The sequence below is a fragment of the Misgurnus anguillicaudatus genome, chromosome 12 (genome assembly GCF_027580225.2).
Source record: "Misgurnus anguillicaudatus chromosome 12, ASM2758022v2, whole genome shotgun sequence".
Classification (NCBI taxonomy): Eukaryota; Metazoa; Chordata; class Actinopteri; order Cypriniformes; family Cobitidae; genus Misgurnus; species Misgurnus anguillicaudatus.
The window spans coordinates 37,950,001-37,976,029 of NC_073348.2; the positions used below are offsets into that span (position 1 = coordinate 37,950,001).

General features: G+C 39.2%; 2 protein-coding genes across 12 annotated transcripts in view; one reads left to right on the plus strand and one right to left on the minus strand.

Annotated features, from left to right (window-relative positions):
* Nucleotides 1-2,731, plus strand: part of scarb1 (scavenger receptor class B, member 1) — a 21,219-nt gene extending 18,488 nt beyond the window's left edge. For all 5 annotated transcript variants that reach the window (XM_055207648.2, XM_055207649.2, XM_055207652.2 and 2 more), the window contains one exon: nucleotides 2,614-2,731. In XM_055207648.2, the coding sequence (XP_055063623.2) occupies nucleotides 2,614-2,624 (11 nt within the window). In that variant the 3' untranslated portion in view covers nucleotides 2,625-2,731. The remainder of the gene's footprint in view (nucleotides 1-2,613) is intronic.
* Nucleotides 2,732-8,230: 5,499 nt separating this feature from the next.
* Nucleotides 8,231-26,029, minus strand: part of pitpnm2 (phosphatidylinositol transfer protein, membrane-associated 2) — a 69,967-nt gene continuing 52,168 nt past the window's right edge. For 4 of the 7 annotated variants that reach the window (XM_055207640.2, XM_055207638.2, XM_055207639.2 and 1 more), the window contains exons 10-26: nucleotides 24,862-25,103; nucleotides 24,290-24,479; nucleotides 24,089-24,208; nucleotides 21,529-21,752; nucleotides 21,180-21,358; nucleotides 20,924-21,094; nucleotides 20,458-20,583; nucleotides 18,248-18,412; nucleotides 17,835-18,005; nucleotides 14,328-14,476; nucleotides 14,121-14,237; nucleotides 13,923-14,039; nucleotides 13,343-13,491; nucleotides 13,108-13,257; nucleotides 12,842-13,025; nucleotides 12,159-12,287; nucleotides 8,231-12,069 (exon numbers count right to left, since the gene is read on the minus strand). In XM_055207640.2, the coding sequence (XP_055063615.2) occupies nucleotides 11,728-12,069; nucleotides 12,159-12,287; nucleotides 12,842-13,025; nucleotides 13,108-13,257; nucleotides 13,343-13,491; nucleotides 13,923-14,039; nucleotides 14,121-14,237; nucleotides 14,328-14,476; nucleotides 17,835-18,005; nucleotides 18,248-18,412; nucleotides 20,458-20,583; nucleotides 20,924-21,094; nucleotides 21,180-21,358; nucleotides 21,529-21,752; nucleotides 24,089-24,208; nucleotides 24,290-24,479; nucleotides 24,862-25,103 (2,925 nt within the window). In that variant the 3' untranslated portion in view covers nucleotides 8,231-11,727. The remainder of the gene's footprint in view (nucleotides 12,070-12,158; nucleotides 12,288-12,841; nucleotides 13,026-13,107; nucleotides 13,258-13,342; nucleotides 13,492-13,922; nucleotides 14,040-14,120; nucleotides 14,238-14,327; nucleotides 14,477-17,834; nucleotides 18,006-18,247; nucleotides 18,413-20,457; nucleotides 20,584-20,923; nucleotides 21,095-21,179; nucleotides 21,359-21,528; nucleotides 21,753-24,088; nucleotides 24,209-24,289; nucleotides 24,480-24,861; nucleotides 25,104-26,029) is intronic. The other 3 variants (XM_055207643.2, XM_055207644.2, XM_055207645.2) reach the window with 3 other exon arrangements.

Genomic DNA, 26,029 nt, shown 5'->3' on the forward strand with positions numbered 1-26,029 from the left:
TACATGGAAGTCGCCATTTTGTGCCACCATGTTTCTACAGAAGCCCTTAACGGACAAACTTTTTTATTAAGTTGTCTCCGACGATGACATGTTTGTCCGGTGGTGGCTATCGTAGTTTCTTAATGCGTTTTAAAATCGAGGGTTGGGCAGTGGGCTGAGCCGTTGGTTGCAATTTGCAACTTCACCACTAGATGCCGCTAAAATGTACACACTGCACCTTTAAAACATATTTATTTGTAAATATCCTATAAACTTGAAATAATCTTGACAAACTATATATTGTTAGAAAGCTCTGGGTATGTAGTTTTCATATTTCAAGGCCATTTGATGATAGAAATTTAGTAGTGACAGTAATTTTGTTTATTCTCACTGACCCTGTAGGAGTAAATATGAATTTGTATATATTCATAATTCTAATATTCTTCAAATAAATTTTGACAAACTATATACCGTTGGAAAGCTCTAGGAATGTAGTTTTTATATTTCAACATCATTTTGCAAAAAATTATGTAGTAAGAGTCCATTTCTAAAATGTTGCAGGCCAACAAGTGGGCCCAAGGTGTTAAAGGTGCAGTGTGTAATTTTTAGAAGGAACTCTTAAAAGAAATGCAAAATAATATACAAAACTATATTATCAGTGGTGAATAAAGACCTTTTATAATGAACCGTTATGTTTTTATAACCTTAGAATGAGACATTTTTATCTACATACACCGAGGGTCCCCTTACATGGAAGTCGCCATTTTGTGCCACCATGTTTCCACAGAAGCCCTTAACGGACAAACTTTTTTATTAAGTTGTCTCCGACGATGACATGTTTGTCCGGTGGTGGCTATCTTAGCTTCTTAATGCGTTTTAAAATCGAGGGTTGGGCAGTGGGCTGAGCCGTTGGTTGCAATTTGCAACTTCACCACTAGATGCCTCTAAAATGTACACACTGCACCTTTAAAACATATTTATTTGTAAATATCCTATAAACTTGAAATAATCTTGACAAACTATATATTGTTAGAAAGCTCTGGGTATGTAGTTTTCATATTTCAAGGCCATTTGATGATAGAAATTTAGTAGTGACAGCAATTTTGTTTATTCTCACTGACCCTGTAGGAGTAAATATGAATTTGTATATATTTATAATTCTAATATTAATTTTGACAAACTATATACTGTTAGAATGCTCTAGGAATGTAGTTTTTATGTTTCAAAACCTTTTGGCATTTAAAACAATGTAGAGACAGTAATTTATTAATTTGTGACAAGATAATGCAGCGAACCGTTGACACCTAGTGGCCTTTGTTGGTAAAACCACTAAAAGTGTGAGAGAAACCTAATTTTTTGTGTGTTTTTAACTTGAAATTTGGTTTAGAGACTTGTGCCTTTATTGATGTGGTCTTTTGGGAGTAAAACATTTTTATTTTTATACACATTTGATTAGAGAGTATATACTTTATTGCATTATTTGTATTATTTCAAATAAATTTAAACTATTTTTTACTTAATATTTACAACTTCAAACACTTCAGTGAAAAACTTGAAAGTGTCTTCTTTAAAACAAGACCAAGATTTTGCGAAAAAACGATATTAAACCCATGATTTACTCACCCCCAAGCTGTCCAAGTTGCATATGTCCATCGTTTTTCAGACAAACACATTTTCAGATATTTTAGAAAATATTTTAGATCTTTCTGTTGATTAAATGTAATGTTACGGGGTCCAGCCGTAGTCCACGACCTTCAAGTCCAAAAAAAGTGCGTCCATCCTTCACAAATTAAATCCAAACGGCTCCAGGATGATAAACAAAGGTCTTCTGAGGGTAATCCGTGCGGTGTTGTTGTAGAAATATCCATGTTTGGAATTTTTGTTAACGTGGTTGGCTACCTTCCGGTAGCGCCGCCATCTTGGACTCACGAGAGAGTATTAGCGTAGTGTACGCACTTTTCTTAGTGACGTATGACAAATTCGGAGGGCGGGGGGGATAGAGCCGCAGCAGAGAAACCGCTGTACGCTGCGTAAGCGCTCATCCTGAATGCGGATGAGACTAAGATGACGGCGCTACCGGAAGGTAGTTAATTACGTTAATAAAAATTTTAAATATGGATATTTCTACAACAACACCGCATTTAATTTGTGAAGGATGGACGCACTTTTTTTGGACTTGAAGGTCGTGGACTATGGCTGGACCCCGTAACATTACATTTAATCAACAAAAAGATCTAAAATATTTTCTAAAATATCCGAAAATGTGTTTGTCTGAAAAACGATGGACATATGCAACTCGGACAGCTTGGGGGTGAGTAAATCATGGGTTTAATATCGTTTTTGCCGAACTATCCCTTTAAAGGGTTAATGCTAAAAACTGAAATAAATAAAGGTATTGCTCCTTGCTAGTTTATGTTCGCTTATTTATTATCTAATGTTAACAAATGCCAGCTTATTGTAATGTGGTACACAATGTATGCATATTAGTGCAAAGTTGAAAGCAATATTATTTGATTTAAAAATGTTTTTTTTTTTTCAAATTTCTTATTTGTCCATGCCAAAAATGATAACTTTTAAATCTATGTTAGTGTTTTTTTTCTGTTGTACTTACATGGGTCTTGTCTTCATTTGCAGATAAAAAGTAAGAAGGTGTGCGTCCAGTCCGGCACAGATGTGGATTTAGACAGCGAGAAGTCTCCTCTATTACAGAATGCAGAAACATAATGCAGCCGTCTACATCACACCTGCCATTGCCTTCCAATCCCCTGGGCAAGACATGTTTATTAAGTGTCAGGGTTGACAGGAACTGGACACAAACCTGTAAAGACTTCTGGAGCTGCCACAATAAATGGGGATTTGAACTGTTATATGGATGTTTGTACTGTGGTATGATGCTTGGTGTCAGATTGTGTTTTTATTTTATCTTTGACACTTCACTTTAAATGAAATACTTTATACTTATACCAGACATGGTTTAAAATGGTGCATTTATAGAAAACATTTATAAAGAAGAAACACTCCAGTGAAACGAGTCAGATGACTAAAAACCAGGACATTAGAGACATATGAACACATTTAACCTTTATCCTGTAAATAAGGAAGCGAAAATAACGTGTCATAAAATCCTTAGAATGCAGAAAAAATGCTGACTTGATGGACATTTCTCAATGTGTGATAACATCCGCCATATCTCTGTCCAATGTGTTAAAATCCTGTTTGTGAAGGCAATCGGGTGTAATGCGTGTGTGCAGTATACTTGAATATTTGATGTTTAAACTCTAGCCTATTTTATATTTGTCTGTTGTTTAAGAAATGACATATTTAAGTGTTAAAGTGTATTCATATGGGCTTCACTGTTAAAGGGATAGTCCACCCAAAAATGAAAATTCTTTGATCATTTTTTTATTCTTATGTATGAATTTAGTTTTCTGATAATCACAAAAGATGATATTTTGATAAATATAAAAAAAATGTGTGCTTGCCATCATTTATATCACAATACTTCCATAATATTTGTTTTCCTATGGAAGTCAATGGTTACAATCAGCTTTGTGCTTTATTGTGTTTATCAAAATAGAAGTAAATGATAAAATAATTTGACAGTTTTTGGGTGAACTATACCTTTAAGCCAATCAAAGCCAAATTTTATTCGAGCAACCTTGGTTCTCGTGTAAGTTTACAAACTAATATAAAACGTTTATAAGGTCCTTGCTGGATATTTTGGGTGTATGTATAAAACGAGTTCTCTATTGTCATTCTCTATAACTTTCTGTTCAACTGCAGATACAATAAACTCCACGTTTTTGTTCATAATCCCTTGATTTTTCATTATATGATGCATGACTGTGACATTTCATTTCTATGCTGTTATGCTTTTAAATGTTTGTCATTTTTAGTATTAAAAGTATTAAAGGAATAGTCTACTCATTTTCAATATTAAAATATGTTATTAAATAAAACGTAGCGCTTTTTAAGCGGATTTAAAAGAGGAACTATATTTTATGGCGTAATAGCACTTTTGGGAGTACTTCGACTCGCCTGAAAAGTCCGCTCCCCTTCTCACTCTCATAATGGGAGAGGGAGGGTGTTACTGCGCCGAGTCGAAGTGCTCCCAAAGGTGCTGTTGCGCCATAGCATGTAGCTCCTCTTTTAGATCCGCTTAGAAAAGCGCTACGTTTTTATTTTGTACCACCAAACTTGCTCGTATAACTACTCGTCTTAAATAGGAAAAACGTTGATGTGTTTGGTCACTTCTAACTTTGTCTCTAAATGGTACCATTGAATGAATGGGGCTAAGCTGGATGCTGTCGAAGCGTCGCGGCGCGCTCCGGCGCTTGCGTGCGCGCACACAGATGATGGAGGGATGTATCAACAATTCTTAGTTAAGGTAATAACATATTTTAATATTGAAAATGAGTAGACTATTCCTTTAATACAGATGGCTTAATTACCGATAGTACAGAATACATGCTACAATGGTGTATATAAGGTTTTGCCTTTGAAATATATCATTTAATATTAATTTGCAGTATTTTTAGATGTTTTTTATGATGCATCCTCTCATGTTGTTATAAACCTCTTTAAATGTTTGTTTTCTGATGAACACAAGATAGGATGTTTTGATGAATGACGGTGAGCACACAGCTGATGGTAGCCATTGACTTCCATAGTAGGAAAATAATATGATGTAAGTATTGTGATAACTTATGAAGAAGATATTCCAATAAATTATGATAACCACACAGTTGACGGTATCCGTTGTATTTGTTTTCCTGCTGTGGAAGTCAATGGTTGTCATCGGATGTGTGCTTGCCGTCATTTATCAAAATATATTTTGTGTGTTCACCAGAAAACCGAAATTCATCCTTCATTCAGCTTTCTGGAATACCCCCTGTTAATACCAGACAACTAACTTGTTTAAAGCTGTTTTCCAGTTGGGAATGTTCATCCCCTATACTAAAGTTATCATCGTGATATATGTGTAATCTCTTATTATTATCACACAGGTCCACGTGCTCATCTCCACTGAAGCCTTTGCAGAGAAATGAAACAGTGACTGCATGTTTGATCTACAGTCGCCACCTGGTGGTGATAAAAATGAATAGCATTAACAGAAAGTTTTTCTTCAGCATGTTTTTGGTGGTATGGTACAGTGCTTTATATAGATTAATGGTATATGGTGCAGTCTTCTTTATCTTAAAGGTAAATATAACGGTGAATGAAGATCTTATGTACATGTTTAACTTAGTAAATCCAATCAGACACAATGTTAAACCTGATGTTGTTTTAAAACAAATAAATAAGTACACTTGACCTAAACCTTGAAATATACCCTTCATTACTCTGTGTTTTAGTTTAATTTGCATGATTTCTCTCAATCAAGATATTTTGATGAACTTATTTTAGCTTATTTAAATCTGTGGATTTGAACATTTCACCAATCATGCATAATATTATACTGATACTCTGCAGCTATTTCTGTTATCACTGTTGGTTATTATTTTTGATGTGAAGTTAAGAGCTCATCTTTTCACTTCATGAGATTTATGTATAAAGTATTGAGGTCTCTGTGTGATAAGTGAAATTGATGACTTTGCTTTTTTGGTGTTACTTTTGCGTTGCAAGTAGGTTTCTTTTTGTTATAAAGGTTTTGTTTTAGTGATGCCCTGCTTAAAAATCAGCTTGATTTTAGCTGGAATTGTTGGTGTATCAAGCTGGTCTAGTTGTGTTTTGGTCACTTTTTAAGCTGGTCTTAGCTGGTCTGGCTTGACGAGCAGCTGACCCACCAGATTTGCCAGGCTGGGAGGATCATCTTAAACCAGATATGACCACTTTGAACCAACTACAAGCTTATGTTGGTTTTAGCTGGATTTTTTCAGTATAGGAGGAGAAACGAAGTTTCAAATCAATTGAACCAATCACTTCGAAAAATGATTCACTTTTTCGAAGCATTCGAAACATCTAATATGGTGCCACCTGTTGGTGAAAATGTTGTAAAGCTTTTTACACAAGAATTGCAAAGGTTTTTCTAAAAATATGTTGTAAAGAAAAATAAATTATTTAAATAAATTATGTAATTAATAATTAAGTAAAACTGACTGTTATCAGTCAGATGGTTAAATGTTTTATGAACTTGCATAATAAAACTGACCCGAGTTCACATAAACCATATTAGACACTGCTCATTTGTGATCAACTCCCCCTAGTGGTGAACCATCAGATTTTCGAAACAGTTATGAAGTAATGAAGCCTCGTTTGCTAAAATCACATGAAAACACACTCCGAACAACTCGAAACGAAAGATTTGTAAATGTTTAAATCGGGTGTGCCTCACATATGTATAATGAAGGCTAGATGTCTCGCCCGCGCTGCTGCCTGGCCAATTGAGAGGAACTTCTGCATTTGTCGCCCATCTTACAACAGGGCGTTCACTCACTCGTAGCATTGAGTTTTAATGGTGCAGGTACTTTTAAATGACCATAACTTGCACAATTTTCTACCGATTTTCAAACGGTTTCGTTTGTTATGAACGTCAAAGATGTACCCATGACACTGCATACTTATACAAAAAATAATCATGAAACATGTTAAAGCATCCAGAATTATAGCCACATTAATAATGTTTGTAAGAAACCAAACCATTTGAGAATCAGTAGAAAATTGAGCAAGTTATGATCATTTAAAAGTACCTGCACCATTAAAACTCAATGCTACGAGTGAGCGAGCACCCTGTGGTAAGATGGCCGCCAGGTAATGATTTAGAGACTCTGCCATAACACATCTAGCCTTTCTTATACATATCTATGGTGCAGCGGCTGCAGCCTCATATACATCTTACAAAGGGAAGCTGCTCCGGCTCTTTGATCGCCCCCTGGTGGCTGGATGCAGTACACGTCGTAAACCTCGCCCTCTTCATGCAAACAAACGGGAATCGGGTCAAAATAAAAAAATTATACTTCCAATAAAAGGTTCAGAAATATCCTTGTTATCACGCTGATATATATTCAGTTTTTCATTTTTGTGATAAGTTTCATTTTAGCTAGTAATTTGATGCTATAGAAACGCCCTTGAACCACGCCCCTTGAATGTCAATCATTTGTATAGTCACAGCGTGTACAAATAACAAGGTGATATGAGACACAGCGATCTTTTAACAGTATACATACTGGGAACTATATTCTCAGAAAATGAAGCACTGCTACATGGGCGGAGTGATTTGCACAACTCTGACCGAACTCTCTGCTCCTCACCAGGGGCTTCTCGGGTGCTGCGAGCAAATCACTCCGCCCATGTAGCAGTGCTTCGTCTTCTGAGAATATAGTTCCCAGTATGTACACTGTTAAAAGATCGCTGTGTCTCATATCATCTTGTTATTTGTATACGCTGTGACTATACAAATCACAACACATAAATAGGAAAATGTTCACGTTATTTTATCACTTATTGGGAGCAGTTTGCTAGCTGGAGCCATTCACTTCCAGTCTTTGTGGCTTTATGCTCGTTAAGTAACGACTTTATGCTCGTTAAGTAACGACTTTATGCTCGTTAAGTAACGACTTTATGCTCGTTAAGTAACGACTTTATGCTCGTTAAGTAACGACTTTATGCTCGTTAAGTAACGACTTTATGCTCGTTAAGTAACGACTTTATGCTCGTTAAGTAACGACTTTATGCTCGTTAAGTAACGACTTTATGCTCGTTAAGTAACGACTTTATGCTCGTTAAGTAACGACTTTATGCTCGTTAAGTAACGACTTTATGCTCGTTAAGTAACGACTTTATGCTCGTTAAGTAACGACTTTATGCTCGTTAAGTAACGACTTTATGCTCGTTAAGTAACGACTTTATGCTCGTTAAGTAACGACTTTATGCGACTTTATGCTCGTTAAGTAACGACTTTATGCTCGTTAAGTAACAACTTTATGCTCGTTAAGTAACGACTTTATTCTCGCATTTTAATGACTTTAATCTCAAGATGGTTTTATTATTTTTATTTTAGCTTGGCCCTAATCCTCCTTTGTACACTTTACAATCAAATATGTGTTTTAATTTAAAAAAAGTTAAAGTTGTAATTTCATTATAACATTAAGAATAAATTGGTGTGCGTATGCATGTGTTGTAAATTAGCCGTAAAGTAAATGTACACAATTATTAGTGGATGTGTATGGTTTAGAGAAATAGAGAATCCTAAAAGCAAAAGAAATACCCATTGTATGAGGCGTATATGCAATGAAAAGACAGAAGACGTGCACAGTTGTCTAACTGCATTTAATCCACATTACATACAGCTATACATATGAGAGCACTGAACCACCGGCCGGGTAAGAAAACTGTAAAGGAGTGAGTTCAGATCAGCACTGAAACAAGAGGATTATGTATGCATATATCAACATGAGTCAAAGGTGTCAGGAATGTGTTTGTTACACTTTTATACATTTTACACAATAATCTGAAAGTTTTGGCAACAAATTAAGGAAATTGAATATTACAACTACAGTATCATAAATATCATCCAGTCTAAATGTGTTGTCTTTGAAACACCTGTAAATGCTGTGTCTACTTACAGTATTGGTGAACATTTTTGTAGATTTAATTCTAAAGAGTATTTCTAAATATCTCGGCATCAGATGCTCGTATTTCAAAATATTATTTGGGATTTCCAAGTTTATCACTTTTAAAGATAAATATTTGGTAGTAACTTGATATGATGTTATGTATGAGCGTATTTGCAGCTATAAATCGGAGGTATGTACTGTATAGTGGCCCGTTGCTGAATAATACAGTAAAGTGTAGGAAAGATACTCTGTGACATGCAAAGTACAAAAGTGGCTATAATCTGGTTTATCTGAGGTTATAATACTCATACATCAGCCCACAACTGAGGCCACAATGAATATTTGCATGTGCAGAATTGTGGGACAAACCATCCATCATCAAATAAAATCAAGATTCAAATAAAATTCATAGTGGTTGATGAACTTGACCAGCATTGGTAAAAACAAAACAAAAAAACTGATAAATAAAACAGCCCGTAGGTCAGTCATGATATTTGGAATACAACATAACGTTGCGATTTACGAACTGGGAATTTATTTAAAATAGTTAACATTTAAATCTTTATTCTAAGAAACAAAAAAAGTTTGTCTTATCATAAACCTTAATCGAAGATACTGATTTGTCTCGCCTTAATCTTTCCTGATGTCCAGCACTGACTAGACGCACTAAAACATATTACCATTACTTACAAAGACTAGTTGCACCAGCCCGATTGTAAGTTCGTAAAAACAAAACTTTTTCTTTTCATATGGCCAGGACAGGAGTCGTAGAGCACCGATTAAAACTCAGCAGTTTGGAGTAAATTTTAAGGCTGCGTAATGATTAATCGCGACTAATTGTCCGCAGAATAAAAGTTTTTGAGTACATTTTATATATGTGTGTGTGTGTGTGTGTGTGTACTGTGTATTATAATTATGCATATATAAATAGACATGCATGCAAGTATATATTTAAGAAATATTTACATGTGTATATACATTTTTATATTTATATATAATTTATATCATATATAAATATAATTACTTAAATTATAAATAAATATATTCTTTCTTAAAATTATACAAGTATGCGTGTGTATTTATACCTACACAACTATTATACACAGTACAAACACACACACATATATATAAAATGTAAGCAAAACCTTTTATTCTGCAAACGATCAATCGCGACCAATCGCTATGCGTCCCTAATTGATTGATTTAACCACATTTATAAACTCATTCACATTAAGTGGAAATGATGACCCCGTTGTGTCCAGAGTATAAGCTCTCCAGAACATCTGTACAGTAAGAAATCGAGCAATTGTTTGCGGACGTATACTTGTGTGCGCTCCGTGTCCGTTTCTTCGCTGTATATCGTGTTTGTGTGCTGAACAGATCTGATTGTCCGTGCGGTACGGTGGCGTTCTCGATAGGATTTTGCTACAGAAACACTGTCAACGATTATGCACAAGGACGCACGGCATTGGTCCTTAAAATAAGCATTTCAGAATTGTTGAAGAAAAATAAAGCAACACAAGAAATACAGTCAAACCTGAAATATATCTAGAATCGTATGAAGCTACAGAAATAAATAAATTCTGACCGTAACATACAGTATCCTATGTAGTGAAATTTACATCTTTTACAGTATCTACACGGTTTTAAGTCAAGCTGGGTTCAAAAACCTTCCCAGGTTTCGAAACCTCCCGGTTCGATACAATCGAATGTACAGCTGGATTAGAAATCGCAGCGTCTGCACATGCAGCATGGCTATTCCAGCTATAGCGCGACAGGAAATATAAACAAACAAACCGATTCACGACTCCACCCGACTGAAGCGACTTTGTCATGCCGTCCGATCTAAAATCGTCAAAGAGCACAATTTCTATATACCTCAAATCACTTACATATGAACATATGGACAATATCATAGATTACTGAACTTTAAAGAACTTAAGTTGATCTAAAATGATCTAAAATCTTAAAAACATTATACATGTGCCATCGAAATACAGCATATGTACACAGTCCTCTCCAAAGCTCGGGAAACGTTGCTACAACACATGGAAAACCGCGGCCGGGTTCCAACGTTCTGCCTGGTTTTGGCACATTTCTTGCGTTTTTTGTTAATGCCTATATGATCGTGCGTTTGCACAAATGATGAGGGTTCATGTACTACACAAAAACATCATGTAGGAACACGAGATGGAGGAAAAGACGTCCACTATTCCACGAGTGCAAAATAACAATGAGGTTAGGCAGTTGCAGGACTACAGCTTTAGGACGAATTCGTTTTGGCCGTCGACGGTATCGGTATCGCTCACCCAGAAAAGAAACGGTTGAGAATGCTAAAAAACGGTCTCCATCCTTCCAAACTAATCTTGCCCAGTTTGGTGAAAAATTTGTGGCGGGCTCCACGGCCCGTCCTCAGGTTGAATTGCGAGAATTTCTCCAGGAACGACGAAGCAGTGGAAACGTTGTGGCATGAAATTGCACGTGTGCTTACGATTCGGTATTTGGTGGCTCAGAAGTTCAACTAAAACAGCTATCGAGAAAGAAAAAAGACACGGTAACCCAGCAGCCACTGCCGAGAGCATCAAAAGCAAAACGGCCCTCTACTGGCATCTCGGAGGTATTGCGCGCGGATGGCCTGGTAAAGGGATAGTTGCTCCTGCGAGTTTTCGCTTTCTCCGTTCGTGCTCTAAATAACGTAAGGCCTCCGATGACCTGCATGTGATAGGGTTGGCACCTTATTGCCGAAAGCTGCTGGGATTCGGGAGAACGACGGGGATGTGAAATGACCAACTCCTCAAGGTCATGGCTGCCCTGAGCAGGTAAGAGGAGGCACATATTTACACTTGTGGACACCGGGGGAGAATTTGGTAAAGTTCCTGGATGACAGAGAGGGGGAGGAGTCCATACCCACCCAACGATCCGCATTTCTGTCCGAGCAGTACATTCAATCGAGTCAGGGGTGAAGGCCGGGACCCAGAGCGAGGCTTAAGGCGCTAACTGTTGTTGGCTGCTGGACACAAAAATAAAAACTGAACTTCATTTTCTTAAATGGCTCTCATGCAACAATAGTAAAGCAGCGAGGTTTGCTTAGAGTTCGTCGTAATACTGCCAGATGTCGTAGGGTCCATCTCCTAATCTTGCGGGCCGTGCTTCAGTCTTTGTGCCTTACGTAGAACCTCCCCAGATTGTAGACCTATTTTGGGCTCAGAGCTCCGCCCTCCAGTTTGTTGGTTCGGCCCCAGCAGCCGGCCGCGATGCTCATGCTCCTCTGGGCGCGTTCCGCCCTGTCTCGGTCACAATCCGATTGGCTCTGGGCGCGTTCGGGACGGCCCACCTGCACAACCGGCGTGGAGGAGGTGGGTTGAGAGGAGATGGTGCGTAGCAGGTGATTGCGCTTACGCAGGAAATCGCTGCTGCCGCCCAAACCGAAGCTGCCTTTCCGTAGGACCATACGAGTGCTGCCGGTCTTGGCGGGTCTCGACCTCTGATTGTACTCCAGCTGGGACAGGTGAGACGCGTAGCCATCTGTGATGAACTGAGAGATGAGAGACACGTCAGTGTGAAAAAGTATAGAGAGGTAAAAATTAATCGATAAATGTCAGTATCAGTCTGTGTGATGTATACCTGACACTGATTTTGCATTTTCTTTGTTGGTCTCCCCACAATGTAGATCTGTGATGGAGGAAGACCCAGTGAAGTGTACACGGAGATGTCCTTGGTGGAGCCATAGGCCGCAAAGATCTTCATATGCGCCTATTAAAAAAAGTTAAATAATCATTTTAATCCAAAGTGATCACAAAGCTTACTTTCTGTTTGACATATGTCAGATTGGAAATAATGGCATTTTATGGTGTACTTTCTTAATATGCATCCATTCAAGCCTATTGTACTAAAATCAACGTCCCTTAAGGGAAGTCGTGCCAATCGGCAGCCATAATTGCAACACCTCAGGGTCATTTAAAGACCTATCTACTTGAACGAGGAAAGACAGATATCTCCAAAATTGCATGCTAAAATTAAAAAACACTTTTTCTGAGGTTGTTTCAGTGACTGCGCATGCACAGAGGTTGGCAAGCACCTCACGAGACTGGTACAGAGCCATTCCCCCCCAGAAAATCATCAGTCTTTATCGATAGCTGTTTGGTTCTTTTAACTGGAGGCGGGACTTTCATCACCAGAGCGGCCATATTGAGGGTTGCACTGTCCTCTATTCATAGTACTACTAGTGCTCAATCTTGTTATATCCAATATCTTTGACTAATATTACCCACAAACCCCTGTGTCACTGCTTGCCTTCTCTCACTCACCTCAGTAATAAGGACCTTCAAAAAGTTGGCTTTGTGTCGAAGTGGGTCATGCACCAGGCCGTCGCAAAACGACACGATTCCGTGAGGGAAGTTGTGTTGGGAAAGCCAAGCCACCACGCGCTGCTTCTGCATGTCCGGTCGACCCGTCACGTACACGATCAGGTAGCCCAGATCCTGCCAGTGTCTGTCAATAAAAACAGAGTATTGAAAACAGCAAGCGGGAAGAGAACAAAAAGGAAAGATCGGAAAAGAGTCAAAAACCCCACCTGACCACATCAACGGCCCCCGCCCGGACCTTAGGGTCGCTGCCCATGATGGAAACGCTGGCGGCGAAAGAGCCGTCGATACTGAAAACGACAAATTCGGTGCCGCGCGGCAGAACGGTCAAGTAGCTGTCGGCAGATGTGTGGTCACCCCTATGGACACAGAGCTCAACGGTTAATAACACAACAACCTACAGTTATGTGCATAGATATTACATAGTGGTTGTATGTACTGTACCTGACCACCATTTTGACCGGATAGACTCCAATTCCCAGTTTCTTATTATCGGGAATCACATAGGAGATTCGGCCGCTGCTATTGGTCACTTCGGTGTCAAAGAACACCCACTCACCGGATGGAGGTTGGGTCATGATGTGAATGTCAACCTTGATCACCAAAAAAACCCGAGAAAAATCGTTTACACAACACTATAGATTGAAAAGACATGTCCTGATGCAGAGATATAGGCTTCTTTTTTATCAGTTGCTAGGAAGTAAATTGGCAAATAGGATAAGCGTCTTACACTCAATGGGTACAATCTACACCCAAATGTGATGTATGTTCTTACAGAGTCTACCATCCTTTTCAAATGTTGTAACCAACATGTTTCTACAAAATCTTAGAGTGGAGCTATGACCTGTCAAAGGTCAGCACAATAGAATTTTTCGGGTGGTTTTTCGACTCTCTTTTGGAAATCTTGCACCTGATCGCTTATAAAAGTTATAGCACATAGAAAAGAAGAAGATCCCTGAGCAATAATAATAAGCATGACTAAATAAATTTATGGTTTATATACAGTAGGGGCATTCACACAAACCTTCTCTCCGGTTAGCGTGACCATATCCAGTGGGCCGTACATAAAACGCCCCGTGACCACCTGAGGTCCGTCATCCGCAAACACGGCATCATTCACGCGATGGTTCGCTGTAACATTCTTTAAAACACAAGATCATAAAATGAGAACATCATTTATAAAATAATGTTGAGCGAGAGATTTTGAAAGTTTGAGTCTCACCCTGATCTTCACGTGGGTTCTTTTTCTCGTCCATTTCTCCCGTGGTTTGGACGGAGTGAATTCGGATACTTCCTTCCCATCGAGTTCCAAGATACTTGAGTTCTCGTGTCTCATGACCTAAGAAAATAAAAATTTCAGATTTGTTTGTTTAAGATTTTCATAGCTGACTTACTTTTAATAAAACGTAACATAAGTGGTAATCTTCACCTGTCTGAGCAGGAAAGACACAACATCGGTTGATTCCCAATAGGAGGCGTGGAAGAGATGAGGTAGAGCCACGGTAGGGAAGGCAGTTAGGGCATCAGGGCAATAGAGGGCAAAATCTATTCGTTTCGTGCCCCACCAACGTGCTGCGACTGTAGGGAGAAAACGCACGAGATCAACCAAGCCTGTTAGAGCGACAGATTTTAATCCCATCAAACATTTCAGGTGCTGGTTGTAGGACAGGGTTAGGATACGATTCAGGTTATCTTTAGGGGGTTAAGAGGAAGGACAGGAACAAATAGTCATGTTTTGTGCTTTGGGTTACGGGAAACTGTAGTGTACATCTCTCATCTGCTTTTCCCATGATCCAATGCAAAGACACTGAAGAACACAACCCTTATTTTTTAGAGTTTATGAACCAAATGGTATCTGGTTCTCTAGAAGTAGGATTAATAAATGAAAATGTTACTATTGAAATGCATACAAATAATAAACACATATTTACAATGCGTTTATGAAATCATCAGCTCAAACGTCCAGGAAACAGCGAATCTCTGCAACGGAACAAGATTGCCTTGTTTGTTGTTAACCCACAATATAACACCCGGCTCACGTCACGACGGAAGCCAAGTGGCTCAAACATGTGGAGAACTTCCTGTATTTGGTTCGGCACGAGGTCAGGCAGCATTCACACCCCAGATGGGTCGCACCAGAGTTCGGCGACAGACGCTACGAGACCACCAGTATTCACACTGACCCAAACGAACCATACTCGGACCGACACGTCATTTGGGCCGACCTAAACAGTGCATGTGTGAAAGCACCCTTAGACCCAAGATCGACCCAACCCAGTGGCAATTGTAATGTAAACGGCACCGACGTGTGTGCAGTCTGCCGCACCGCACAAACCAGGCAGACAAAAAGTAACATCGGTGGCCTTGCAACCAATTTGGCCAAATGCTCCATTTTTTTATTTGTTATTTGACGACAACACCAATGTAACCACTAAAATGTGCATTCAAAATTGATTGACAGGTCGGTCTTAACGAAAATAAACCTACACACAATGTTTCAAGCGCTCTTGGCAAACAGAGGGGGGTTGGAAAGAACTACACGTTAAATAGTTCCTCATTGGTCCGTTCGGCAAAAACACATTCATTTTAAGTTACCCGAGACACAATGCAGCTAATTTATTTCCGACCCGTGTCCAAGGCACACGTGAATGTTTAGACATGAACCCGCTCGGTCGTACCTCTGGTTTTCGGATCTAAGTGAACCTGTGAAGACCTCTAGTCTAGGCTAAAACAAGAAAAAATTGGAGCTGTCAGTGAAAATGTAATAGCCGTCTAAGCACAGCCCAAAAATAAATTAAATGAATTAATTAATTCGTATTGCGAGGTGCTCTGCGATTCCCAGTCTTACCATATCGCCTAAAAATCACAACTTTTAAATTTCCGTCTGTCTTAGTAAACGATATAAGTACAGGAGAGTCAAGTTTTAAATAGGAAAAATATCCAAACTCTTTGGTTATTATTACCGCGCTGCTAATGGTCTAATCAGATTTAATGAATTGTGCTAAGCTATGCTAAAAGTGCTAGCGCCAGACCCAGAGATCAGGCGAATGGATTCCAAAACGGTAAAAATCAGATGTTTAACTCTAGTGGAGCTAAAAAATTAGCATATTTTCGAAAAAAGTGGAGTTTCCCTTTAAGCTATTTCAGATAATATGCCCAAACAAACCAAACTAAAGAAGAAAATGTGCCTGGTTCCCGAACAAATCCTTCAAATAAGCCAGGTGTGAAAATGCCCTTAAAGTAAACGTATAGATGTATTATTAGGGCTGGGCAGTATATTGAGTTTTGGTAATATATCAACATTTTCCCCAGTGGGATACAGGATAAAACAACACCGTCGACATTGGTATGGTCTGATATGAACCTCATTCGTTGCAACAGAAGTTCAGACTCTCTCCCTCTCATAATAAGAGGGAAAGAAAGAGTTTTACTGCGCCAAGTCGAAGTACTACCAAAAGTGCTATTCCGCCATACAATATAGCGCGAGTGATTTCAATGTTAAGTCAATGTGAAGATGCGTTGACGCGCATCTGGAGGTCTTGCAGTGCAAATGAGGCGTTTAGCGCGGCATGGTAGACATGATTCCGCCTAGGGCTGGGTATCGATTCAGATGTTCCAGATCGATTCAATTTCGATTCACAAGCTATCAAATCGATTCGATTTCGATTCTCGATTCAATTTTCGATTCTGGATCTTGGGTCGGTTTTTATACTCAATTCAACTCGATGAATATAGATTTAATACAAATACTATATTAATAAAAAGAGTGGGTAATTAATAAAAAGAAATTAAAAGCCACAACACTATCGTCGTCGTCTTGCTAGCGAAATCTAAAATGCCTCCATACCTCTTACTTTTTATGTGAAGGTGGCATCAACGTCGATGAAGAACCCAAAACCGCCATTTTAAGGACTAAATGAAAGAATGAAAGGCTCACCTCTCACTCCTTGGTAACATCACGCAAGGCAAAAAAGAGGGTGACATCTAGTGAAGAAGACTAGTAATTTGACTAATGTTAATCTTACATTCAATGTAAAAATATGAAAAAAATTGATTCTGCTCTTTGAGAATCGATTCCGAATCGACCACGTTTTAAAAAACGATTAATCAAAAAATTTCTTTTTTTGCCCAGCCCTAATTCCGCCTCATTCGCACGCCTAGTTCGCGTGAATGCCGCAAATTGAGCGTTGCCGCGAAAAACGCGCGAGTTGATAAATTTGAACGTTGGCGAAAAATCACGCCGCGTTAACCAATCAGAAGCTTGCCCATGACTCGAATTTCCGTGTGAATGTCTCGATGACTAGAATTTCACGCGCAAATGAAGCAAGTAAACTCCAAATGTTCAAGCAGCAAACTAGACGCGGTATGTGCAAATTTGACGCTTCAAACGTGGCTGGTGTGCACCCACAGTAAAGGTGTTTCATATGAGGCTTTGATTTGCATGTAAACATTAAATCCACTTAGATACCCAGATATTTACCGTATATCCCCGTTTGTCATTGAGATATGAATTTCAACTCCTACTGTATCTGAAGTATTTTTAGTGGACGTGTTGACTATGCTGGTATTAAAATTTTAAAATAAGAAAAAAGAAGATGTTAAGTAGAATCAGGATTGGTAAATTCGCAGAGATTCTCATCCCGGATTTCTAATGAACAGAAGAACTTCATAGAAACATAAAAGCACTGGAAAATGGAAGCAAGAGATGCTTCAAAAGGACCATCATCTTCATCATCCAAAACCAGAGCACCAGCACTGAGCTTTTGAGGAAACAGAACAGGAATTCAAAAAACAAGGATATCAGTGCTCGGAAAACCATTGAGAAACAGGTTGAAGATACGGAGGGTTACAGCAGGAAGAAGAATGTCTGGGTTGTGAACAGGAGAGCGGGCAGATCTAGACCTGACGTCTACCGACGCTCCCCTGCGCGATGTACCTTGCTCGATGTCCGGTGGGATACATGGAGACGGAGGGTCAGAGTCAGACAAGGGTGAAGGCTCAAAGCTTAGAGCGATGTTCTGCTCTGTATCATCCAAACAGCTGGGATCCTGACACTCTATCTGCCTATCATGTGCTTTGCGGGATTTAGGGGAGGGGCTTCGGGAACCTATTTTATTATAGGGGAGAGCCAATTGGGACAAAAGACTGAGCTTTTTGGAGAGGCTAAAAATTAAGAAAACAACCAAAAAGTAAACAGGGACTGAGTCGTACTTTATAACAAATGCAAAATAGACAAGTAATACATAGATATTAGTTAATTGTTTCATATTCCATTCGTTTTAGTTATGACATTAGTTATTTTATGCGTGAATAGTTTTATAGTTATTTTTATTTGTCTTGTTAACTTACTATTGGCGATGTTGGATGCCGTGTAACTGTCTGCCAATCCGGACACCTGGCTGGCGATGCTGGTCTCGCTGGCTCTCCGGGTCCCGCGGAACGCCGGAGCCGACGCCGGAGACGAAGGATTGGAGTGGTCTGAAAACATGATGCTGTGAGACTGCATGGCGTCCGCTGTGAAAAACAAAATCGACACAATTCACTAAAGAGAAAACAAGCAGCTTCCTGTGTAAAGCAAAGCAGCTCGGTTTTTGGAAAACAGCTCAGATGTTACGTTTCCTTTTGTAGTAGTGCTCTTTGATTTCAAATAATAAAGGATGCACGCATGATGCCAAAGAGAGAAAGGAAAGGAAATACTGCCCCTGAGACTCCTCTGTGGTCTGATCTGAACCATTATGGAGGACTTTAGAGAAGCAATTTGTAGTCCTCAAGGGGCATTATTTACCATCTACACATGCAAGCCCATCAGAAACGCAATGTGTTATTAGTGATGATGGCTGAATCGTAATATTTTATTGTTTTAAAGGTGAAGTGTTTTATTTCTGTCACTCCGTGTTTAAAGTCGCCATGAATCGAAAGTATCGATTGCCTAATTTTCCAAGTGGTGACGTATATCTGAGTGAACCGGCTTCTAAAAAAAAAATAAAGGGCTGGATTTGAATTTGTCCATCGAGATCTGATTAAATCGTTTATAGTTTGTTCGTGTTGCTAATTGCTAATCGCAGCGAGCTTCTTCCAGACCCCGACCACCTTCCATACCACATGACCAGAAGTAAAGAGAGATCGTTTTGAGAAGAGATTTGCATTTTAGATTAAAATTTAAAATGATTTAATTATTTAAAAAATAATGAAGCTCACAGATAAGTCATTTGTAAAAAAAAAAACACCACAATATTACAAATCAAATTTTATTTTCATGGCGACTTTAAATCTGTCCTTGTCATATTGCACCCTGAAAAAAATTAGATTGTTTAAATAAAATTAGGCTGTTTTATAACTATTACGTTTTTTGCATTGTGACATATTGTCATTAAATGTTATGGAAACACATTACAATAAAGTCGTATTCGTTAACATTAGTTAAGGCATTAGCTAATGTTAACGAATACGACTTTATTGTAAAGTCAATGAACAATACTTCTACAGCATGTTTTTTATTTAGTTAATGTTAATTTTAGCATTTCCTTATACATTTTTAATATCGCAAGTTGTAAGTGTTAACATTAGTTAATGGCATTAAACATAACACTAACAATAAAAATAATTAATACACGCATTAACTAATATTAAAAAACATAAATAAACACAAAAACCATATTGCTTATTGTTAGTTCATGTTAGCTATTGCATTTACTAATATTAACAAATACAACCTTATTGCAAGGTAGGGCTGGGCAATTTACCGTAATTACCGGAAAATAACGTGAATATGCATATCGCAAACGTTTGGCAACAAATATGCAATTGAACATAAATTAATCAAAAAGTAACCTATAGTCAAAGTTTTAGGTCGATGCGGATACTATAGTGGAATGTGGATATTATTTGGGATATTCGTGCGTGAACTGATATTTATTTTTGTTCGTTTACATTGTTAAAAATGTTTAATTTGTTTTATGCAACAGTTAAACATGATTGTTGTTCACTTTCAGATGTTGTTGTTATGCTTTATTTATCCTGAAATATGAAACATGTTGGTTACGTACTACAAAAAAGTATATCTAAATAAATTGTAAAGCAATTTTAGGGGAAAAAAATACCGCTTAGCAAAGCAAGTAGCGCACAATTAAGCATGCGATCCCATACTTTCCATTAAATATTGCACAGCCCTACTGTAAAGTGTTACCAATATTATTATAAAAAAAAAGAGATTAAACCATGATATTAATGAGTTTTAGGAACAGACAATACAAACTAAACATGAAAAGTATGTCACAATACAAAACCAACAAAATATAAGGCACATTTTTGGGATGAAATGTAACAAAGATTCACATTATTGCTTGAAGTTCTCTCCTCCTTTAACCAGGACAAGAAAGAAGCTCCACTTCACCTTTACATTTCATTTCACACCGCATTACTTCCACAGATTTTAAAACAAGCCCAGATGTCAAAGCAGGTGCACAGACACACATTATATGAGCAGACAGACACGAGGATACGACACAACGAGGGTCATTTATACTGAAGGGTGAAAGAAACCAGGAATGACTACACACACTCGGCTGGGGCCGACCAGTTGAGGACAGGGACAGCGATGGAGGTCTCGCTGATGCCATCCTGAAAGCGCGGAGCAAAGACGTTGCTCTCCAACAGCAGGTGAGGATTACTCTGGATGGTTTCCACTGCAGGATGAAGGACGTGGAGAAATGAGAGCAGACGGGAAGGGGAGAGAGAGACAGAAACAGAAAATAAAGACACAGAACGGACAGAAATGATACGAACCGACGCACAGAACGGCTGTCGTGAAACATATCACAAACATGTATTTGCATGTAATGATCTTTAAATTACAGGTGATGCGTCTCGAACAACGTCTCGAAGGACCGCCTGCTCACCTGTCAATCATTGCTCTAAAACATGAAATGACACGTGAAGCCCATCTGATGTTGAGTTCACTCGACTACAATAAAAATTTTGGATGCAAATGTAATCAGGTGTGTGTGTTCACCCCTACAGTCTCACCCAGCAGGGCCGACTGGCCGTCACCCAATGGGAAACGCTGGTACCGCGGTACGCTGAGCGGAGGCAACAGGTGGAAACGTTTCTCCAGCAGAGGCTCCAGACGCGAGGCCGAGGGATCCGCAGGGTGAAACAGATTATAAACCTGCTGGCACGCTGGACGGAGATGAGCCACTGAACATGGAAATGAGAGAGAAAAGGAGACGTTAAATGAAATAAAAAACTTTAGTGTGTAATAAAGTAGTAAAGGTAAACGTACCATCCAGAGAGGGAACGACGGTCTTTCTCAGTGCAAGAACCAAACCCAGCGGTGAACCGAAAAGAAAGAAATCGGACACTTCGAAGTCGAATTTTCCCAGAGCTCCGCCTCCCTCCAGCATCGTACTGCTGCTGGACCGGCGCGAACCAGGATCGTTTCGCAAGACGCTGGAGTGCAAACTATATACAAACAGTTTACATTATTACAGTATACTTATATCAAGACTCATTTAAGATTAAGGAACCCTTTAATTGGTGGACACATTTGTTTAATGACATACAGTATATCGCTGTATAGTGTTGCATGTGACACAACTGTGATTGACTAAAGGGCTTCAGTATGATCTCACCTGGACAGAAAGGCTTGGTGTTGTTTAATGGTGTCCAGCTCATAGGTTGAGGAGTCGCTGCGTTTCCGTGGCAGCTGTTTTTTGGGATCATCCGGACCGCTGGAGCGGGGGATGTCTATGTTACTGCGACTGAGGTGCCGGCTGCCCTCCAAAGACAAACCCGAGCCTGAACCCGAGCAGTGTGTGCTGTTAATGACGATACCAGGAGATAAAAGATCGTTGTCCTGTGGAGACAGTCAATAAGAAGTTATTCACTAATACAGTGTACTTAACTTTAAACAGGGAGCTCATTTAATAAATATAAATGGGGTTTATGATAACCCATTCCTTGAGTTAATATGGAATGATCTAATGTTTAAACGACACAATGTTTATACGTAAAGGGTGAAGCTGATTGGTTGGTTGTTGTCACATGACCTGCGGTGCTGATGCAGCATTCTAAAACGCTAAAATATTTTTAACTCGCTGCGGCACCATCTAGAAAAAAAGCATGTCGCACCTTGTGTGTGTCGCAACCTCATTGCAACCGTATTGCTCTCTATTATGCAGGGTTCACACCAGACACAGTAGAGGCAGCAAGCGCAAGTGACTTGCATGTTAAGTCAATGCAAAGACGCGATTAGGCATCCTGCGGCACGTTCTGCGTGAATTGAGCGTTGCCGCGGGAGTTGAAAAATCTGAACTTTGGCTAAATTTCTGCGCCGCCTTAACCAATCAGGATCTTGCTGTAGTACTGACGTGATTACAGGAAGTGAGCGGAGTCTCAGGGGAGTCGCAGAAGCCCCACCCATGCTGCGAATTTCCGCATAAATGTCTCGAATGACTAGAATTTCACTCGGGAATGAAGCAAGTAAACTTAAAGGAATAGTCTACTCATTTTCAATATTAAAATATGTTTTTACCTTAACTAAGAATTGTTGATACATCCCTCTATCATCTGTGTGCGTGCACGTAAGCGCTGGAGCGCGCTGCGACGCTTCGATAGCATTTAGCTTAGCCCCATTCATTCAATTGTACCATTTAGAGATAAAGTTAGAAGTGACCAAACACATCAACGTTTTTCCTATTTAAGACGAGTAGTTATACGAGCAAGTTTGGTGGTACAAAATAAAACGTAGCGCTTTTCTAAGCGGATTTAAAAGAGGAACTATATTTTATGGCGTAATAGCACTTTTGGGAGTACTTCGACTCGCCTGAAAAGTCCGCTCCCCTTCTCACTCTCATAATAGGAGAGGGAGGGTGTTACTGCGCCGAGTCGAAGTACTCACAAAAGTGCTATTACGCCATAAAATATAGTTCCTTTTTTTAAATCCGCTTAGAAAAGCGCTACGTTTTATTTTGTACCACCAAACTTGCTCGTATAACTACTCGTCTTAAATAGGAAAAACGTTGATGTGTTTGGTCACTTCTAACTTTATCTCTAAATGGTACCATTGAATGAATGGGGCTAAGCTAAATGCTATCGAAGCATCGCAGCGCGCTCCAGCGCTTGCGTGCGCGCACACAGATGGTGGAGGGATGTGTCAACAATTCTTAGTTGGGGTAGTGACATGTTTTGATATTGAAAATGAGTAGACTATTCCTTTAAAAAGTTCAAACGTCAAACTACGCGCGAATAGTGAACAGCAAGTGCGCAAGTTGAAATATATACAAAAAAAAGTAATCTAGAGCATGGAACACAATGCTTCGTATCGCTCTTTATTTTAGTGCACTTGCCGTGTGTCTACATTAAACAGAACGTTTTTGCATGTGCAAAAAAACAAAAAATGTGAACCGCCCCTTATGCAGTGTACACACTACAAGCGAATTAAAATTTTTTTGCAAGTAGATTACATACAAAGTCAATGCAAAGACGCAAATAGACACAAATTCGAGCTGGTGATGCGAATGACGTGAATTGGGTGCACTATTTGCCTCAAACGCATCTTCAGCACAAGTTGAAAATAATGCGAATAGACGCGAATTTGCACAGGTGATGCGAATGATAATTGGACACTATACCCCTCAAACGCGTCTTCCATGCAAGTTAATCATATTCAACTCAAGTGGAAAATTCGCCTTGTACAAAGTTGAATCCCGCAAGTAATCTAAAGTAAGGAATGCAAAGCTTCGTATCGCTCTCTATTTGAGTGCGCTTGTGATGCGTCTACATTAAAAATAACATATTTGTGTGTGCAAAAGACACAAAATATGAACCCCCTTATGCTGCGTACACACTAGAAGCGAATTTAACTATTTGCGCAAGTAGATTACATACAAAGTCAATGTAATAACGCAAATAAACGCGAATTCGTGCGAGCGATGCGAATGATAACTGTACAAAGTTGAAACCCGCAAGTAATCTAAAACAAGAAACGTTTGATGTGTACGCAGCATTAGGTGGCGTTTACACCAAGGTGGTTTCCTGTGGCCGGCGCAAGTTTCTCATCGCTGTCTGGTTCACGTTAAAGGAACTTTCCACAATCCACAAGCTCCAATCTAATTGGCTATAGTATCTTGCAATTTCACAGGGTCATGTATATATTTATAAGCCTATAATGTACTGAATGTGTGTTTGTACCTGCACGCTGACAATACTGCCTCTGCGGCTGCTGTTTTGACTTTCACACACTGTAATGTTACTACTGCAGAGAGCGTCAAATCCCAGAATTCCTCCGACGCAGTCGCCGATCAGACACACCTGCACAGACGCATGTGTCACATGTCAGTTCAAGAAGCTCACATGGATATGCACACTAAACTTGCACACAAAAACACTGACTTGGCCGGTGAAAGTCGCCCCCTCCAGGGATTTGATGAAGTCACCGTAGACCTGATTGGCTCGCACTATGACCGTTGCCACGGCGTCCTGGTAGTGTGGTGCAGAGGTGGCCAATAGAGGAAGAGCGGCCAGAGGGATGTGATCCTGACTGTTGGACAAGCAGCCTTCGTCATAGCTGTACGGACTTAAACTGTGTCAAGGACAGAACAGAAAGCATTCTGGGTCAATTTTAACGTTACAGTATGTGTGTGTTCAGAAATAGGATACCATTTGCTGGAGAAGAGCTTGTAGCTTGGCAAACTTGAGTTTTAAAGTAGTAGAGCCACATAACACGTAGTTAAAATGTGTTATACCCCTATTTATGCAGTACTGTATATTAGTGATGCACCGATGTATCGGCATACAATCTGAATCGGCAGATTAAAGCAAATGTTTCCACTTTCGAACTATCAGTATCTATCAGTATTGGTAAATGTCATTCTAAGTAATCAAATATCGGTATTATTTTGTATCGGTGCATCCCTACTGTATATATAAAGTATCCAGGCAGTGGATCAAGTATGTGTACTCACTTTGACACCAGAGAAAAAGCTTCGGCACACACGGCCGGGCACGGCACCAGGCGTATGGCAATCCGACCCAAAGCAGACGGATAATGAACTCGCATGACGGCGTCAAACGCGCTGCCGATGGTGTTGACGTCACACTGTTTGCTATTCTGGTCTCCGCTTCCTGTATCCAGTATGTTTCCTCCGTGCAAGACCAGGATGAGGACGTGGATCTTGGAAGGTTGTAATTCCTGCTGCGAGCCATCCTGAGGGACACATTTAAACATCGTTCATTTCATCCACACACTTCCGCATATACTGTACACGCTCATGACGGCAGGCTACTGGGACATGACTAATAAACGTTATAGGCAGCAACAGTAGCAATCTCCTCATAGAAAAAAAATTGTCATGTTCATGCAAAAAAGAGCTTTTGTAGGGCAACCCGAAAGTTAGCTTCATATGGGAGTCAATGGGTTTTTGAATAATCGGAAAAATAAGCAAAAATGTTATGATACATATTTTATACATCAGAATGATCTTTACAAATTAACACAACTTTTATGAATTTTGAAGTCTAAATGCTTTTACTAGAAACAAAAACTGACCTTATGCTATAAGCGAACTACACCAGGGTTGCTCGACTTCAACATCATCGCATTTCAAACTTTATTAAACACATTATAAAATATGTTCATTTGATAAGGAAATACTCTGTGGGATTGTGCCATGTTACACTGTTTTTGTGAGCTTCATGCATGATGGCGTTTTTAAGTTTCCTACAACGTCTGTAGTCGTATGTATCAACTTGTTTCTAACCCACTTTTCAAATAGGCAGAGTTTGGGAGGGCAGGGGGGGCAGTGACCCCTCCAGACCAGGGTCAATTATGATTTTGTCTGTGCTACAGCTATTAATTAAATAGAAATATAAGAATTCATATTTTATTTGTCTAATCTTAATATTTTAATTAGGTAGACTGATTAACTTAAGACTAAAATAGTTTTAATTTATTTAAAGGGGACATTTCACAAGACTTTGTTGTCCCCAGAGTATGTATTTAAAGGTTTAGCTCAAAATACCATATAGATAATTTATCATAGCATGCTAAAATTGCCACTTCATAGGTGTGGGTAAAAATTAGCATTTTTGGGTGTGCCTTTAAAATGCAAATGAGCTGATCTCTGCACTAAA